General features: G+C 47.2%; 1 protein-coding gene across 2 annotated transcripts in view; it reads right to left on the minus strand.

Annotated features, from left to right (window-relative positions):
- Positions 1-182: 182 nt before the first annotated feature.
- RNFT2 (ring finger protein, transmembrane 2) overlaps positions 183-18,285 on the minus strand; it is a 28,218-nt gene continuing 10,115 nt past the window's right edge. For both annotated transcript variants that reach the window (XM_015878207.2, XM_015878208.2), the window contains exons 7-10: positions 11,410-11,559; positions 8,021-8,086; positions 7,291-7,392; positions 183-6,701 (exon numbers count right to left, since the gene is read on the minus strand). In XM_015878207.2, the coding sequence (XP_015733693.1) occupies positions 6,567-6,701; positions 7,291-7,392; positions 8,021-8,086; positions 11,410-11,559 (453 nt within the window). In that variant the 3' untranslated portion in view covers positions 183-6,566. The remainder of the gene's footprint in view (positions 6,702-7,290; positions 7,393-8,020; positions 8,087-11,409; positions 11,560-18,285) is intronic.

The raw sequence follows: 18,285 nt of genomic DNA on the forward strand, positions 1-18,285 counted from the left end.
TTGTTAGCACAATGGAAGAGAAGATGGAGCATCCAAAGGAAGCCTCACAAAGTGGGAGCGCAGCTCGAGCCCCGCACGGCGCAGGGATAACAGAATCACCTCTTGTGTTGAACCACAAAACCATCTTCCCCATAAATTATATACCTCTTCCAGTCGGTAAATTTAGCAGGAGGGTTCAAGCATAAATTTTAAAGGAGCTTTTATTGTAAGCAATGCATCAATATAATTAAAACCAAACACAATTCTTTTGCTTTCTTAGGCTGGAGAAAAACCCTGTGCCCTTGGAGAAAATTGTTTCCCCTCTTCCTACAGGGAATCCAGAGCCTGAGCAGCAGCTGTGAAGAGTGGAGATAAAGAAAGAAGTGGAAGATGTTGGAAGTGCTTTGGGCAACGTGAAGAAGGATTTGCACCGAAGGAGCTGTTCAAGGGCCCAGCCGCAAAACAGAGACACATACATGCTTATATATAGAAGAATGTAAACCCTCCTGTATGCATACGTTAAAACGTGCATGCCTTGTTGAGAACGTAAGCAACATTCCTTGTAGATGATGGTGGTATGAGCATTTGTGCTCCTGCAGTCTGAGTCAAAAGATTAGTGATGTCCCTGCTGTAATGCTAGCGCTGTCTCCTGTGCACCTTGTCTATGGTGGCATCCGTGTCCCTTTCAATGCAGCAAGCAAGAGAAAATAGATACACATCTGGAGTTAAATAATACCTGCTGCAATGTGGGCATGTTGTAACCGTGGTGGTGGGGGAAGAGGTGCTTAGCAGCTCGGACAGCAGACAGTTTGTGTGTGTATATATTAAGCGCTATAGCACCAGGTGAGATAAGCTTTTCTTATGGTTTTTGTTTCTCTGGTGCTACATTTACTATTTGTCCGGGGCTAGATTGCCTCTCTGTGGTGCTACAGTTTCCCCAAGAGGATGTTCTGAAACATGGGACAAGGAGAAATCTATTTTGGTTATTGATATTTATACACAAAAGAGCAAAAAAAAATTACTACTTGTTGAGAAGGTGCTATTTTATTTTTCTTTTCTTCAGCCTCTGCATAAACTTCAGACAGAACAAACCATCCAGCTCAGAACTTTATACAACTCATTTTCTTTGGGGCAGCTCTTTTTCTTTGCACGGTTCTGAGCTTGGGAAGCAGCGTTCACTGAGGTGGCAGGGACACACCAGCTCCCGTCACAGCTGTGTCCGCATCAAAGTCTGCTACTGCAGAACCCCCTGGATGGGGGTGTAAATAGTATCGCCTCCTGTGATCCAGGGCAAAGAGTTCCATCTAGGCTCAGCAAGAGACTCTAATTCTTATGCACATCATTTTAGAAACATTTTTCCCAGCTCCAGACATTTGCAGCACAAAACTGACCTCTGCGTGGCAGGGGGAACTTCCAAAGGCATGCAGGGATGTGAAGCATTCCGTTTTTAAAGGAAGTTCCTTGTTTTTTAACGACACTTCCTAACCTGCATCCAATCGAGGAGCAAACTGCTCTGTCCCACTTAAACTTCCTGATTGTCACTACTGCAGGAGAAATGTTTCTAAGTGATCCAAAAGGTAAATTGTCTCTTTATCAAATATTCACCGATGTGTTTTGGGCACCTGCAGACGAATTCATGGGGAGCGTTGATCCGAGTCAGTTCCCAAACAGCAGAAGGGCTATGCTGAAAACATAGATTGTTCCTGATGCGTAACCTTGCCCTACTTTCTATCATGTGCAGTGGTGGGAGGGATCATGTAGCTACGTGTATTTTGTCTGTGGATAGAGTGTGGACGGCCTCAGAGCCGCAGGGATGAGTCACCAATCAAACACTGTTCTGCCACTTGTGGCCCGATGTGTCCTGCATCCCTGCCCGGCTCAGTCACCTACTGATCTAAGTAAGAATTCTTCTAGCAAAAGGAGGAGCCCCAGCTGATTTCAGCAGTGCTGCAAGGATTAGTGACTGCTGGATTAGGTACAGCCTAAAAAAATACAGTTTCCTGCAAAAAAAGCCAGGGGAGCTGGCTACACATCTCAGTGCAAGAGAGAGGGCTCTCCCACATCCCTCACCCTTAACAGTTCTTACTAGCTCCTGAGATCTGAATGTTTATAATAAACTTCTGACCCAGAATATGCATTATTACCTTTTCCCTTCTCTCTCCCGTGCAAACAGTTTGCACCGCGTTGGTTTCTCTGCCTTGCTGGCTTTCCAGGCCTGCAGCCTGGAGACGTGTAGCATTCCTCCCAGGTGGCAATTCCCCTGAAACATTACAGCACAGCAAAGGAAGGAGATAGTTCTGTTCTTACCGTAGCATTACTATGGTAAATGTACTGCCGTACACTCTGGGGAAGCCTCACCAAACAGGGACTGCCTCGTGTTCCTCAGTACCAACTCACCACGGACGGGCTTTTCTGCAGAGCAAACAAACCAAACCACAAGCAAACCAATAGAAACAAAGTGGATTTCCCAGGGGATCTCTTCCCTGGTTGTTCCCAGCACTCAGCCCCAATGGCTGAGGATGCGGTGCCTGTTGTTACCCTCATGGGACAGCAGCCAAACCCGTGGTGCTTCCCAAGTGTACGTGAGAGCAGGAATGGAACCCGGTCCTGTTTTCATCCTGATTGACTTCACTTTTGTAGTTCTGAATGGGGCGTTCAGGGCGAGCCAAGGGTTAACTTTTGGAGACTTGGATCTATTAGTTGCTGGTCAAGCAAGCTTTGCCAGAGAACAGCCTCCCAGCACTTTATAGCCAGCACTCACTGTACAGAAACCGCATTACTTACTGGAGGGTATCTATTTGTCAAAGCCTTACGTTTTCTGCTATAATTGCTATCCTGGAATGCCTCTGTTTTTTGAAAAGGGGTGTTTTTATCCTTTTAAAAATATCTGCTCAACCTGGTTGATGTTTATACTGGACAAGAAAGCACGCTGTATGCTCCCCTAGTGCCCTTCGTGCCGCATCGCAGCGGCTGCGTGAGCTGCTACTGATGGGAAGGAAACCAGCACAGTTCCTCTCTCTCTCCCACTCACTCCTCTCCTCTCTTTGTCTTTTTATTTCTTACAGCAGCCAAGAAGTCATTGATTTTGATTAGCTCCGCAGTTGTGCCTCCGCGAGTACTGGGTTGTGCTCTCTAAATGAACAACAAAAAAAAAGCCCTCAGCTTGGGTTTCAGCAGCCGGCACGTGCGAAGCCAGAGGAGGAGGAGGTTATGAGATCATAGTCTATATAGAACGCCGCATAATGTGGCTGTGAGAAAAGTCTTTATTAATTTTTAAAGCTGCACTCCACCGAGGCAGCTCCCATCACATAGCAGGATTTCATAGTTCAAGTTAAAACAGTGGTGCAGCGCACACTGCTCGTCAGCTGCCCTCCCCGCCTGGTAAAGTCACTTGGCCGAATGAATTCTGCTTGCAGATGGCTGTGTTACACCCAGGACAGAATTGAGCTCATCCAGATTCCTTCTGATAATTACTGTAGGTAGGTAAGGAAATAGGGAATGGGAGTTCAACCTCTGGCATGGTGCAGGACGGCAGTGCCTGCTGCCTCGTGCCTGGGACAAATACCGCTCCATAGCAATGCAGAGCAGATCAGCCATCAGTGAGCTAACAGCCACAGGAGCGAGAAACCCATCCTGCTTCTGTTTCAGTGCATGTTGGCATGCAGAAATTATCCCAATTTAGCTAAGCCCATTACTCAAGCAATTTTCTTAAATCAGAAACACTTGTTAAATCAGCTTAATCTGATCTGCGAAGTCGTTTTGTTTCCATATCGTGCTAAAATTATATGAGGCTTAACTGCGCCGCAGAAGCAGGAGCAGCACTCTTTCTGCTGAAAGTGATTGGAAACATCTGCTGTCAGCTGGTTGCTGCGTCCGCAGGCACTGAGCAGCCAGGCTTGTCCCTGCCATGTTAGCACAGAGGGTGCTCTGCCCTCGTGCAGCATCCTGCCTTGGAGCCCAAAGGAGATCGTTCCCTTCTGTACGCTGTATCACTGCTATGGTCAGACAGCATAACACGGCTCCCATCGTATGAATCTTTAATTTTCTTACACATTGTTTTAAGACAGCTGTCCCAATCTCAACAGAAGGCTGAGTTATATATAGCGAACTACCTACGGCTCCAAAAGCCGTCACACTCCCAAACGTGGCTCTTCTTTCAGTACTTCAATTTCCCAAAGTTTTCAGTGTTTACAGAATGTGACTTTGGAGCTCGACAGACACTGATGCTGTCTGGGCCTGGAACTGTTGGTCTCCTCCCATTAGTAGCTACAGCTGCCACTCAACTGCACTGGGCGCTGTGTCTGGGGACGTTCATGGCGTGGCCTTTCCAATCATTCCAGTTTAGCAAAAGAAATCTCCCTTTTAGCTTCTATCCTTGGGACGAGTGTCCGTTCTGCTCCTGGACTCATTTCTAACACAGCAAAATAAATGAGATGCACTGAGTACACAGTTCCTCGCACAGGTCTGGTTTAGCACGACTCAGATGTAAGCTCTTGCAGAGGCACTGTGCAAGTTTCCACCCTCAGAAAAGCAAGAGCAAAGGGTACGTTTGCTGTTGATACAGATTCACAAAGTCTCCTGTTTGTAGTTGGATGCGGCTTCTCTCTTTTGTAAAAGGAATTTCATATGCTGAGACTCTTTGTACATATTTATAATGACTTTATTAAAAAAAAAAAAAAAGAAGAAAAACTACTGTTCAGTGGCAAAAAAAAAAAAAAAAAAGGCTCTGGTTTTTATTTCTGCTCTAAAGTTTGAGAGAATCCATGAGCTGTCATTAGAACAGGAATCATCCCATCCCTATGGTCCGTGGTTCCCATTTTGCAGGCATACACTGGGCTGTTGCACTGAGAGCTTTGCTTGCTTCCCTCCAGAGCTCCCCATCCCAGACAGTCTGTTCCCATTGGAGATAGCCACTGGACAACTTGCCTTGGTTTTCCACTTTCATGGCGTCCATTGATATGAATCAAAGTGCGTTGTTACAAAAAGTACAGCTGTTCCTCCTCCCTGTATCTCAAAGCAGATGCGGGCTGTATCCCTGCTCACGCTCTGCCTCTCCTTTCTCCTCCAGCCATACTTAACCATTATTTTCAACAGCATGTTGAGCCTTAATCCCGTTACCATTAGCTGCTGTTTGCTTTAATTCTTCTCCCTGTGGAGTTTCGCAGCAGGAGGGGAAGGCGGCACTCAGTGCCCTCGCAGAGGCTCATGTCCCCCAGGTACAGCTCTTCCTGATTATCCACTCAAGTGGGATTGTAACCTTACGGCCATTTCCATAGCAATGAGCACAGAAGATGCCACAAAGCCTAATGAGACACCTTCTGTGGGCAAAGAGCACAAAGCAGAGGTTGTGCAATGAAGGAGAAAGCTCCGGCAAAAGAACAGCAGCAGCTCCATTTGCATGCAAGTGCTCCTGCAGCACACTCAGCAGAGATGGAAACTGCAGCAATCTCCTCTTCCTCAGACACGAAGAGTGCTAATTCTGTTCACAGCGCAGGGCAGCTCCTTAAAGAGCTTTTTCTGAAGCGGAGCTGCTAGAATGAACCTGCACCTCTCAGGTGGGCAGTCCAGCTTGGATATGAACCAGGCTTGCTCTTGGAGCAATGCAGCTGCTCCTGTACAATCCCAGCTTCCAGCCAGTAAATCTCACTGCAGCCAAGCTCTGCTGCAGGTGTATCCCATGCCCTGTATCCCATGCCCCAGCCCTTCTGCTAGCAACAGTGCTACCCAGGCTCTGGGCTGCACAGTGCTTTTGGACCAGGTGGGTTGGAATGCCAAGCAGTGAGCAGTGCTCTATCACAGTGCTGCGGGAGCGTGGTGCACCTTCACTTGTTTGAGGCTGGCCTGGCTAGCACCTTAAATTCAAACCAAACCTGACTTTATCCTTTCTTTGCCTCGTATGGCTCTCCCCATCTGTCAGGAAATCAGAAAGCCCCTCATGTAAACTAAAAAGGAAAAGCATCCCCAAAGAAAGAAAGGAACAGCTCCAGCTCCGCCAGCACGGAGCTCCTGGAGGTGTCAGGAGGATGGCAACACAGCACGCACAGTTTGTCAATCAGTCACAGAAACAGCCGCTGGGACGCAACTCCAACCCCCAAAAGAGTCTTTGGGAACGTGGCTCTAAAGAGTGGTTTGGAAGAGTTCTCAACAGTCATGTAACAGCGACTGTGAAACACTATGAGGTTACAACTCAAGGAAGTTACAGCCAGAGAACGATGGCTTTTTTCCATTGTAGCAGGTCACACACATGCAGTGGGGAGTGGTGGTGCACCCTCCTGCTATGTGCTATGTTTACCTCTCCTAGAAGGGCAGGAAAAAGGAGACACACCAATCAGTTTCTAACCACGTAAGTGCAAGGAAAGTTCTTGGAGTTCTTGGCCATGGAGGTCACCACAACAGAAGCACATCTCCCTTTCTCCCTTGCCTTGGAGGATGACTTTTCTGGCTACCAACAATTGATGTTCTACCAGTTGTTGGAGTGAGAGTGCTGGGAGAACAAGCAGGTGACTAAATAGCAGCATGGGATCAGAGGATGTTCTGGTCTTCCTTCTCTCCATGCAGGTCATTCTGTTGGGTGATATGCGTTGGCTTTAATACACCTGGAAATGAGCAGAGGTGGTGCCATCCTTCCAGCAACGCAGGGTTTCTACTGTGACAGAACGGCAAAGGGGACAGGTCTTCTCCCTGTCAAACCAGAGGCAGAGGCATTCTTCACAAAACACGTGCTGTGGAGACAAAAGGGCACTGTCACTACACAGGCAGCAGGTCTGTGCTCATCCCTACGTGTGTGCACCCACAGCACGGCTGTGGAGCAGCAAACTATTTAGGTTCATGTGGAGGGAGAAGCCAACTAGCAGCCCTTTCTGCTCACAGCTCCCAGTCCTGATCAGTAGCTTCCACAGCCCCAATTTCTTGCTAAGTTGTCAGCAGTTCAGTGGGCTTATTGGCTTGCCATCTCTCCAAGGGCCAGATAAAAACATCTTGCATTCCATATCCAAGGTCTGGACTGCCAGAGAGGAGTCCTGGGACTGCAGGGCTGATCTTTTCCATATCAAGAGCTGTAATCAGACCCTGTGGAGTGGAGTTCATATGGCTCAGGTATCGTGAATCACTAGCTACCCAGAAGGGAATATATCAAATAGGATATCCTACATCCAACGCATATCACATATCCAATATATATATATACAATGGATATCCTGTATCCAATAGGGCCTGGCAAGAGCTGTCAGAATTATCTAGGCTGGCTGTGCCCTCTTCCTAGCTGTGGAAATGCCAGCAGTGGAAGGCAATGTGAGAAGCTTGGGGTCTTACCTGGCACATAAGGATCAAAGGTTCCCTGAACTCTGCTTGGCAGATGGCACAGATGTCCCCTGCCTCACTGCACTGCTGGCTGGTGGCACGGGCCCCGTAGGTCTGTTAGGAAGAGTGGGGGGAAAAAATACAACACCACTGTCAAAAGGTTTGAAGATAATCTGGTTTGTGCTGGAGAATACAAGCACTGCTTTTCACACTCAGATTTCATGCATGATATGGGAAAGAAAGGGATGCTACCCCACTGTGTGTGGGGAAGAGAGGATTGGGAAGCAGCATGCAGAACCTGGCCCGTCTGGCATGCCGTGTTCTGCCTTGTCTCCCCCTCGAGCCGACTCCAGCTTTTAGCATTTCCACTTGTGGAGTAATGATAATGAAATATAATGAGCTCAACAGGGAGCTAAAAGGATTAATTCAGCATCATTTGCAGAGGTGTTTAGATGGTGGGAGGCAAGTCAGACAACAGAAGAAGGGTAACAGCAGCACCCAGGAGTGCCCCACTTCTCCTTTTCGGGATTTGGAAGGTAAATGTTGCTTCTCCTACTGTCTGTCACAAACAGGACCAGGGCAGATATCAGAACAGGCTCCCAGCCTCCTGATGAGGGATGCTGGTTTACCCAGCCCTGGACAATGCGCTATTTTGATTCTGCAGTTCTGATACACTGAGCTATTTTCAACTCTGTCACTCATCAGAAAGAAAGCTCCACCAATGAAACACACCATCTCTTACCTGTGGGGTACAAAGGACCTTCAGTGCTTTCCGGACACTTCCCACACGGCCACAGATGTCAAAAGACTGCAACAAAGACATTTAGTAGCAAGTAGACATGGGCATATACATGACATGAGAGACTCAGGAAACGTGTAGCAGAGTTTCTGCAAATGGATCCTTGGAGGGAGCAAAGATCTGAAGCAACAACGGTGCTGAAAACGTTTCATGGAGATCAGGAAATGCATTAAATGAAAACCAACAGCGCAGCAATGGGCCACAGCTCAGGGACTTTGCAGGGCAGAAAGAGGACCAGAAATCAGAGCGTTGCAGTAGGATAATGTGCCCACTCTAATACAGACCCTTTCCCATCCTAAATACTGAGGAGATGGAGGGGAATGTGGAAGGGCTGAAAACAGCCTGTGCATAAAAGAGGATTTCCAGGGCTGCAAGGCTCTGCCACACAGCTCTGGACTGCAGGGCCCAGCTGGTGTTAGGAGGGAAGGAGTGGGAATTGCCTGTCCAGCTGGAGAGGGGTGCAGTGATTAAATACCACCAAGAGAAGGAAGGCCTGAGGAATGAGAAGCAGGACTGATGCTGGCTTGCTTCCATTCTCCTTAAGAAACCTTAAACGCCAGGAAGGGAATCAGTTCCCAGCACCCACAGTTCAGAAAAGGACAGAAAGTAATGCTGCAGAAAATGATTTCTGAGGAGAGACTGAAAGATTTAGATATTATCAGCTTGGCAAAGAAGTACAGCAGTGGGAGAAAGGATGGATGATAAGCTCCCTACAAACATATAGGGCTCAGCAAGAGAGGAGACACTGGCAAGTGAAGACACAGCACTACTACTAAAAGGGAAAACCTAATCTGATTTTCCATCTTCCCTACCTGCTGGCAGGGCTCTATGAACTAGATAAGAAGAAATAATTGGGCAGAGAACAGTTCTGCATTAGCTGGGAGAAAGTCCAGATGTCACAACAGGAGCCTTGCATTTCTAACCTGGGTGAGGAGCAGCTCGGAGGGCAGGGATGCAGAAGGTGCAGAGTGGCATCGGATTCGCAGCACAGAGGCACCAAAATGCCTGGGCTTGGCTTTCTTCTGAGCATGATTAAGTGGGCTCACTGCAGGGAATGCCAATGAGATCATCGTGCAATAGACGTGGAATCAAATGAAAGCACCAATAATGCTTCCAGTCAGCATGTAAAGAGCTCCCAGGGTCCTTCCAGTAATGCTTCCAGTCAGCACATAGCACTTGAGGCTGCCGACTGCTACACATTTTTTCTCCTCTAACAAGGATGGGGATCAGCTCCCTCCCACAGCACAGCCCACAGCCTTTTCAGGTTGCTTTGCTTGTAACATGACTTTGAATGCCGTTGTTCTGGCTCTGACATCAGCCTGTTTCCCCTCCTTTACTTTTCCTCCAGTTTCCTGTACCCCCAAAAGATGCATGACCTGCAAGTCATTTTCACATCCCATGCACTGAAGCCTATGTTGCACCCATCATCCTTCTAGCAGGTGGACTGCAAATCGGGTTCACAGCCAACGAGGGCTCTCTTTGGTCAATAGAAGAGCAGCTGTAGCATTGCTAGTTTGAAGAGTACATGCCTGAGACAGAATTCAAAGCAAACACTGTCATACCACATGGTCATTTGTTCCCTCTAGCATCACTCCTACCCTCATTTGGTGCTTCTGTTCAGGATAGGGAACTGTAAGAGCTCATTGCCTTTATTTACAAACAAAAATCAGAGGTTTCCATTGACACGGTCTGGTCAGAGCACCCAGACAGCTCCCACTGTGTGGGCAAAGGGGACGCAGCCCCAGCCAAGCCCTGGCCTTTTGCCAGACGTACAGAGGGTCTGAGTGCCAAATTGGCTTCTGTGGTTTTTCTAATGTGGTTTGTGGCTTTGCTAATGTGAACTCCTTTGGGCATATTTTCAGCATCTCAGGCAAGGAATAAGATCTAAAGCTCTTGTGATAGTAAATGGGATGTGTGTACCTAGTATTACATGACCTGCATTGGGAGTGTGCTCCCACTACTCCTGCTCTTCTCTCTCATTTCCAACCATAGTCTCCAATAGGCACAGGTCTACTCCTAACCTGGCCAAATGTGATGCACTGAGCTGCTGCCACACACTGAATTGGGACACACAGGCCCTTGTTCCTCCACCTGTGTTCTGCTTGGCTCCCCTTCTTGCAGGAGCAGGTGGGCCCCAATGCTCTTGGACAACGAATTGTGTCTAGATGAGAGAAATGGCATGTAGAAGTGCAGGACAGCGTCCCTTCTGCAGGTGTCCCTTCCCTTGCACAAGCAGAGATGCCAGACAGATCACTTGAAGTCTGTCCCTGTGTTGTGATCTGTCTACCCGACCCCCGCAAGGCCAGAAAGCCTTGCAAGGGGATCCCCAGGGGTGATTCACACAGTGACATCTCTGTCCATCACATGGACATCACGTGTCCCTTACTCTGGCAGGATGCTGCCTTGACTTGGACACAACAGATTCCCATAACCTCCTCTGCCTGCCCTGGCAGCAGGGGCTGTATGTCCCACTCCTGTATTACACGTAGTTGCAGCTGCAGGCACATCTCGGATTAAGACCCATTGTTTGATTGTTACGTTGGTCAGCAACCCACCAGCTCTCAGCTCTTTAGGTTCAGACTTTCCTCTCAGTTCTTCAGACTGACTTGCACCTTCTCAGGGGAATGGATAACAGCGCATCTGTTTGCTTCAGCTGCTGCCCTGCACTGATATAATGAGACTTACAGCTACTTCCAGACCTCAGGTCTGTGACAAGCCTACATAAAGTCACACCCATTCACTTACAATTGTATAGGCAGGCTCTATGCCCTGTTATTTTTGAGCAAACATCAGTTGCATTTGTCCGTCACTGAGACCCTCGACTTGTCTCAGAGCCTAGAACGGAGCCAGAACTGCCTGTTTATCCAGGCAGGACCTGGAAGTACTTTAATCTGTCTGCTGCACTCAGTGAATAACAGCAGTGAATGACAGAATACCTGCCCTCTCTCACAAGACAGAGAGAACCATTTAACTGCAGCAATCTCTTGTAGTGCTGAATCTACAAGCCTGGAGACAGTAAAGCTCTCTTCTGATAGTGGCCTCCCACGGCTCCGCTGTCATTCTCTGCTAGCCTTCACAGAATAGAGACTATTAGAGAGCAGCAATGACTTCATCAGCCTGATGCAACATTGCCTGAGCAGCCACACATCTCCCTCCAGCTCACCGATGCCCATGCAGTGCTGAAGCAGAACGTTTTGGCAGTGAAGCACAGGGCCGTCCCCAGCTGCTGCAGCTTCCTTTCCTGCCTAGAGATGGCAACACCTAGAGGTGTATTTCTCCCCCCCAGCTGTGCTTCTGGCTCTGTTCTTGCTCATTATCGAGGCGCTGCTCACCTTGCAGAGGCTGTACAGGATGATCAGGATCCCTCCTAGGAAATAGCTGCTGGATGGGTCGTCTCCCATGATGTATTTGTACCACAGCTGGATGGGGACGAGGGATCGGAACAACTGGCTCAGCTCTTCAATAACCAAATAAAACTTCCCCTGTAAAAAAGGAAGATAGGTGATCAGTATCAGGAAATCCAAAGAAGAACATTTAAGAGGTGCAAGGCTTGAAGCATACAGGACCTGTGTTCACCTATGCAGATTGTCACCCTATGCAAGGACTCGTGAGATAGAGTTATCTTTGTGGCCACTTAACCCAGTGCCTACAAAGGATAACTGCAGTGTTTCTTAGTGTTTCTCTCACTCTTTGACTTATCCAACTGTTATTTTACGTTTATGAATCTGAAGCTTTTAGAGCAGGTTATGGGTGTATACCTTCTTGCATATCTGTACAGCATGTTAGCAGTAGGGGTTAAGGCTTACAGGCTTCATGGACATAAAATGTGGATACTATCAGTAATAAGAGGAATACAAGACAGGTCTTTTTCAAGCCATACATCTGCTGAAGGTGCAGAGATTTAAAAGCAAGGTGACACCATCATCACCTATAGCCATAAGGGGAAGGCTGAGTTGTGCCTGCAGGTGCTAAAGCAAACTTCATCCCGAGATCAGATTGAATGCCACAAATGCAGCAAGGCAAAATTTCCTGAGGACTTTAAGGTAGAAAAAGGGGTAAGGGTCACCCAGCCTCAATAAGGAGCTATCTGTTCTGTCCCACAGGGTCTAAGAGGGAAAGGTGGTGACAGCAGAGCAGGTCACTTCAAGCTGTGGGCCCAGAACTATACTTAAAGTGTACTGACATTATCCAGACCACAGAAATACTTCAATGCCAGCTTCTATTCCATCCTAACAGGGAGAGGGGGAAATTCCCCTGGAATTTTGCTGTGCTGTCCCAGTCAGCTTTGTCATCAGTGATGTCAGCTCGGGTCAGCAGCCATCCACTGAGGTGTGGGGTGGGATGAACCCCCACCACCCCGCAGGACAGCAGCAGCCAGCGCCCTTCCCTGGGGCTGGAGGATGAGATCACTCGGCGGCCATACCAGCAAATCGAATCCTTCGGAGAGCTCTGGCATTCTCATGATCTCATATCCCCCCCGGGACAGGGAGTGAGGTCACACCAGCAGTTGCTAACGGACCTGGGCTGTTTTCTTTCTCTCCCCCCACCCCCTTCTCCTCCTCGTTAATCCTAGGTGGCATCACGGAGCAAAAATGTAACGGCGACAATGCGTGGGCCTGAACACAAGCAATTTATTAAATTAACACAGAGAGCCCCACGCTGCCTCGTGCCTCCATACCATCATCGGTTATTTCTGGAGCCTTTGTGACAGAGGGTCACAGCCTGCTAATGACTGCGCTGCCGTTCCCTTCCCTTCACACACACGCTTCCCCACCTCCCCCTGCTCAACCAGCACTGATGAAAGCTACCAGCAAGCTGCAGGCTGCCAGCTGCTCATCTCCTCCATCCTCCTGCCAGGCTCAGCATCTTTCATTCAGCCTCGATTCCCTGGCAGGCCAAGCTGGGCCAGGTGACTGCTTGCTTTCCCATTGCATCAGATGGATTTTGGGGCATCCATCCTCTGAAGCCTGAAATCAAGGCAAAGCTGGAACTGTTCTCCCTCAAAGCTTCTAAGACACTGATGAGGCTGAGCCCACAGCAGAATGTGAGGGTCAGTGGCTGCAGGACTCTGAAATAAAAGTGCCATGAGCAACAAAACTCCAGGATTTCCAGCCACAAACCTTGGACCCTTGACAAAGCTTCACTAATTCCTCCCTGCTGTGATGGGAACCTGCAGCTTGCGGTGTACCAGGACTGCTTAGCGCCCTCACAAGAGCACAGGGAGGTTTCCAATCAAGGCACTGCACCTGTTCCCATCACCATTCAGCCCTCAGGACAGGCTCTGTGGTAGCTCAGTGATCACAGGAGGGGTGAGCAGCACAAGGACAGCAGAACAGCACTGAGAAATAGTGCTATGGTAAATGTTTACAGATAGAGCTTATCAGGCATCTCAGTGCAACACAAGCCCTTCTCCAAGCTAGGGAAAGTGCCAAGGAAATAGAAGTGATTCTGCAGAGGGCCGTGTTGAGGATAAGTGTGGTCTTCTGAGCCAGAAGCTTAGAAAACAAGGTTGTTAGGCACAACTTCAGCAGCAAAACAGTCTTCAGATAGCAGGAAATCACTGCAGGCAGCACCCATCATCTCTGAGTGCACTCAGTGCTCCTTTCTGCCTTCTGCTCTTCAGCTCTGTTATTTCTTGGCTATCCAGGCTGAAGTTTTCTGAGCTAAGTATTGTTTTTCCCTGTCACACTTTGTGTGAAATCTTCAACTTCTGCTATTTTTCATCCATATTAAGAGGAATTGTGTGTTCCATTAAGAGTGAATACAATTACTGCTCCTATACAGATCTGCTTTGGAACGATGACTGGAAGCAAGGCAAGCACTGACTTCTCTTATTTCACAGAAACCCACATAATCATAGAATCCTAGAATGGCCTGGGTTGAAAAGGACCACAGTGATCAACCCCCTGCTATGTGCAGGGTCACCAACCAGCAGCCCAGGCTGCCCAGAGCCACATCCAGCCTGGCCTTGAATGCCTGCAGGCCTTGAATGGGGCATCCACAGCCTCCTTGGGCAACCTGTTCCAGTGTGTCACCACCCTCTGAGCAAAAAACATCTACCTAAGATCCAACCTATACCTCCCCAGTCTCAGTTTTAAACCATTCCCCCTTGTCCTATCATTATAAGCACTGACTTTGGGGTCTCATTTGACATAAGGCTTTGCATAAGCACACATGTGCTACCACAGAAGGAAATGGAGAGAAGCATGCGAAGGCTTTACACCCAGAATTAAAACGGGATGTAAAAGAAGTGAGAGAAGTTGCAATGAGGCAACTGTAAGTTGTGATTAGCACTCAAGGGAAGCTCCAAGTCTCACTTGCTCCGCTGCCAGCAGCATTAGGACATATAGTGAGGCAGGAAGATGCTAGAAACACTTGGAGACCTGCTGGCAATTTGGATCAGAGGAGAGCAGACTCTGCTGAGATCTCAGATAGCGCTGCCAGTTTAAGGAAGGAGCAGTAAACAGCGCTGTGACATGGAAGGTGCTGGTGAAAATCCATGCAAGAGCATCCAAGATCCTTAAGGAGAGGATAATGAGAGGATACGCTATCGCCTGTCTAGACATAACTTAGCCACACTGCTGGAGAAGATTAGGATTAACTCTGGCACCACACAGACAAGAAACAAGAAGACCATACTTGGAGATCTTTTGTACCACACCACTTACGTTCCTACTCCCAGCACTTGTGCAATTTGTTTTAACGCCTCCATGTTTTTGATGAACAGCATCTAGAGGACACAAACATTCCAAGCTAATAATTCTTTTCCACTAGGATAAAGAAAGGTACTACACCAGCTTCTTATTAAATGTTTCATGCATACTCAGCCCTAGGATGAAAGAGGGACCTCTTTCCTCTTAACATATGCCTCTGGAAGGGGCTGCAGCCTACAGGAACTGCTATGGCAGCAGCAAGCTGCACCACCTCCCCCATGATCCAATGGGACCTTGTTCTACATGATGTTCTACAGGAATGCAGTGTGCAAGAGGAGCTGAGTGTTCAAAGAACCTAACAATTCTGCACATGCAAGTCATTTGTGTGACTAAGGAATGGTCAGTCTGACCAGTGAGAGGCTGGGTCCCAGAATTCTGATATCTCATGGTATCTCATGGTGCTGAGCTCTGATAGAAAATGAAAGCAGACTATTGGAAACCCTAACCATTGTGCTTATTTTCCTTGCAGTAAATGTTTAATTATACAGGGCTGTTCAGAGAGACAAACAGGTTGTGACATGATAACTACAGACACATCCTCATGCTCCATTCTTATATAGAAGAGAACCAGGGCTACTCTGAATTAAGCCAGTTTCCACAGTAGAGCTGTAACCACCCTACACCAGAAAACTTAAGCTGCACCTGAAAAGGGAATCTGCTCCGAAGTCAGAGTGCAAAGTTATGTAAAGAATGGCTGTCACACACCCAGACCATGGTTTTTTTTCCAACCAAATTTGCTGAGATGGTTCATAAAGGAAAAAGCCAAATAGAATTAAACACACAAAACTAATTGACCAAAAATGAATGAGCAACCATTCCCAGAGATGCCAGAGGGGTCAGCAGTGTTAGTTCATACACTTGCCACTGATGCAACCTGAACAGTCCATAGAACAAACCTCACATGAGTAATGCTAGTATGACCCCGGACTCATTTGCAATGTCTAGATTCATCTTTCAAGCAGAACGGACAAGTATTTACTCAAACACTAATTTCATGCTATGCTTTCAACAAATGTTACTGTGTTTCCTTGTGAATTTCCAGCCTTATAGACATGTAGGCTCTGGGCTTCCCTGGTGTTCTTGTAACTGCGCTGTGCACCTGTACAGAATATGCAGTGAAACTCCTGACTTAAGGCCTTTTTTATTCACTGTTGGACAATAGTGTCCCTGGTATGTGCCTTTCTCCCCTATATATCTCAGGTTCTTACACAGCTCTTTTGTCCTGCTATTCCTTCTCTACCCCACCCCCACGTTACTCTTCGCTCCCCACGATATCAGCTTAGATTGCTGACAGCACCATGAGGAGGGGATGGGAGACTTGCAGGCACCTGGGATTTCCTAACCAGAAATCTTTGGCAAATGTCTTATTATTATTTATTTCCTTATTTTTAATTCCACCCCCCTCAAGCTGTCATTCCTTAGCAGTGAAAATGAAAAGCTGCCATTTACGTGCACACAACAATGCTGGCTGCTGCAGGCCACATGGCTCCTGCAGTTTAATTTACTTTAATTCATTTTACATTGAACCAAATGATCTTATTTGCTTATTTTAATGGGCAGCCTTCAACATGCAGGGTGGGAGCCAAGACCCCCCCACCAAAAAAAAAGACTGCCAGCCCAGCTGCCATTAAAACTTGCACTGAGCTTTGAAGGGTACAACACAGCTCTTGGGGTGAAGGGACATCTTTAACCACAGGTTAAACACCTTCTCCCCCAAACCCCAATGTGGAGGCACAAGATCTGACTCTGATTTGGGTTACTTTCCTTTCTCTGCTATGCACATACTACTATTTCTCTGTGTTCCAGCCTGATTGCAGTCCCAGACTCTGTAGGTATCTCTGTTTCTTCAGGCTAGTTTGGAACCTGGGAAACTCAGTAATGTTTCTACATTTTCATTCTTTCCTTGGTGGGGATACCTGCAAAGATATTCTCTGTTTAACACATTCATGCTTGGAATACTCTGGGTAGGTGTAACAGTCTTCATGCTTTGCATTCAAGCAATTAATATTGTTTTGGTTCCTGTCAACCTTTTCTGGGCCCAAAACATCTATTGCTATCTGTGTTCAAACTGAAAAGACAAATCACTTTTTCTGCCTTTTAACATCTAAATAAAAACTTGTTTTTCCTCAGTTACAGCACGAGTTCATGCTTCAGTAAATCACATTCTGAATACAGTGAAGCTTCAGGTGGTCCTTTAGCTGTTGCAGTGGGTCCAGAATTGGGCATAAAAATGACCAAGGGGCTGGAGCTCCTATAAACAAGGTTGAGGGAGCTGGTCTTACTCAGCTTGGAGAAGGCTGCAGGGGAGAAAGGAGCTTACAAGGGAGGGAGACTGACTTTCTACATGGTCTGATAGTGCTAGAACAAGGGGGAATGGCTTTAAGCTAAAAGAGGGGAGACTGAGGTTGGTTGTTGGGAAGAAATATTTTACTCAGAGGGTGGTGAGGCACTGAATCAGGCTACAAAATGAGGCTGGGAATGCCCCATCTCTGGAGGCATTCAAGGTGAGGCTGCATGAGCCCTGGGCAGCCTGGTCTGGCAGCTGGTAGCCCAGCCCATGGCAGGGGTTTGGAACTGGATGATCTCTAAGATCCCTTCTAGCCCAACTCAGTCTGTGATTCATTTCCATTGCCAGTGAGAAGCCTCTTTAATTTTTCCTTCCAAATCTGTACTGGATTCAAGATGGTTACCAACATCACCTTAACTAAATGCTTCCCTTCCTGTGATGGGGCCATACTGAGAATGCATGACCATATATTTGAGACTGGGAGAGCCAAAGTTTTTCACATGTTCACTGTCCAAATGAAAAGATGCATCTGAGCTAAGTGGAATTTGATACCACGCACACTGCTTTCATTAATGACTTTAATGATAGAACCAAGCAGGCTTGTCAAACGTGCAATTGAGGCTTATCAGAGAAATACATTGGAAGGAAGAATCATAATCCAAAATCATTTGACAGAATAGAGAAATGGTCTGTAAAACGTGGGTGACAATTCATTAAAGAAACACCAAAGAGAGTCCATCAGAGAACAATAAGAAAAACAAAGATCTGGAATGAATGAGTCTGAGGAAAGACTCAATTATTTCCTCTATAGAGAAGGCTGAGAGGACATACAAGGATTCAGTGTTCAAAACATTCCAGGAACATAATCTTGCTTCAGTCACAACTGGTATGGAGGAAGTAAGAGATTTAAGAGAAGGACATTGAGAGTCAATGTATCACATGAAAAAAACAACGTAAGCATCAGTGAAAACAATATAACAGATGACTAGAATCTCAAGTGCCTTTGAACTTTCCAGACAAGGAACATCTGAAGAGCCTGCTCAGAAGTTGACAATAGAACAATCAAAGCCCCATTGGCAAGCTTTATCCTCTACTACCAGCAGGAAGATAATGCAAGGAAATTCAAGATTCTTCTATCCCGAACACTGCTGCACTGAACTCTGTCCCTGACCATGTAGTAATCCCCACATCAGGTCTTGCATAATGAG

This window comes from Coturnix japonica, chromosome 15, assembly GCF_001577835.2.
Source record: "Coturnix japonica isolate 7356 chromosome 15, Coturnix japonica 2.1, whole genome shotgun sequence".
Lineage (NCBI taxonomy): Eukaryota > Metazoa > Chordata > Aves > Galliformes > Phasianidae > Coturnix > Coturnix japonica.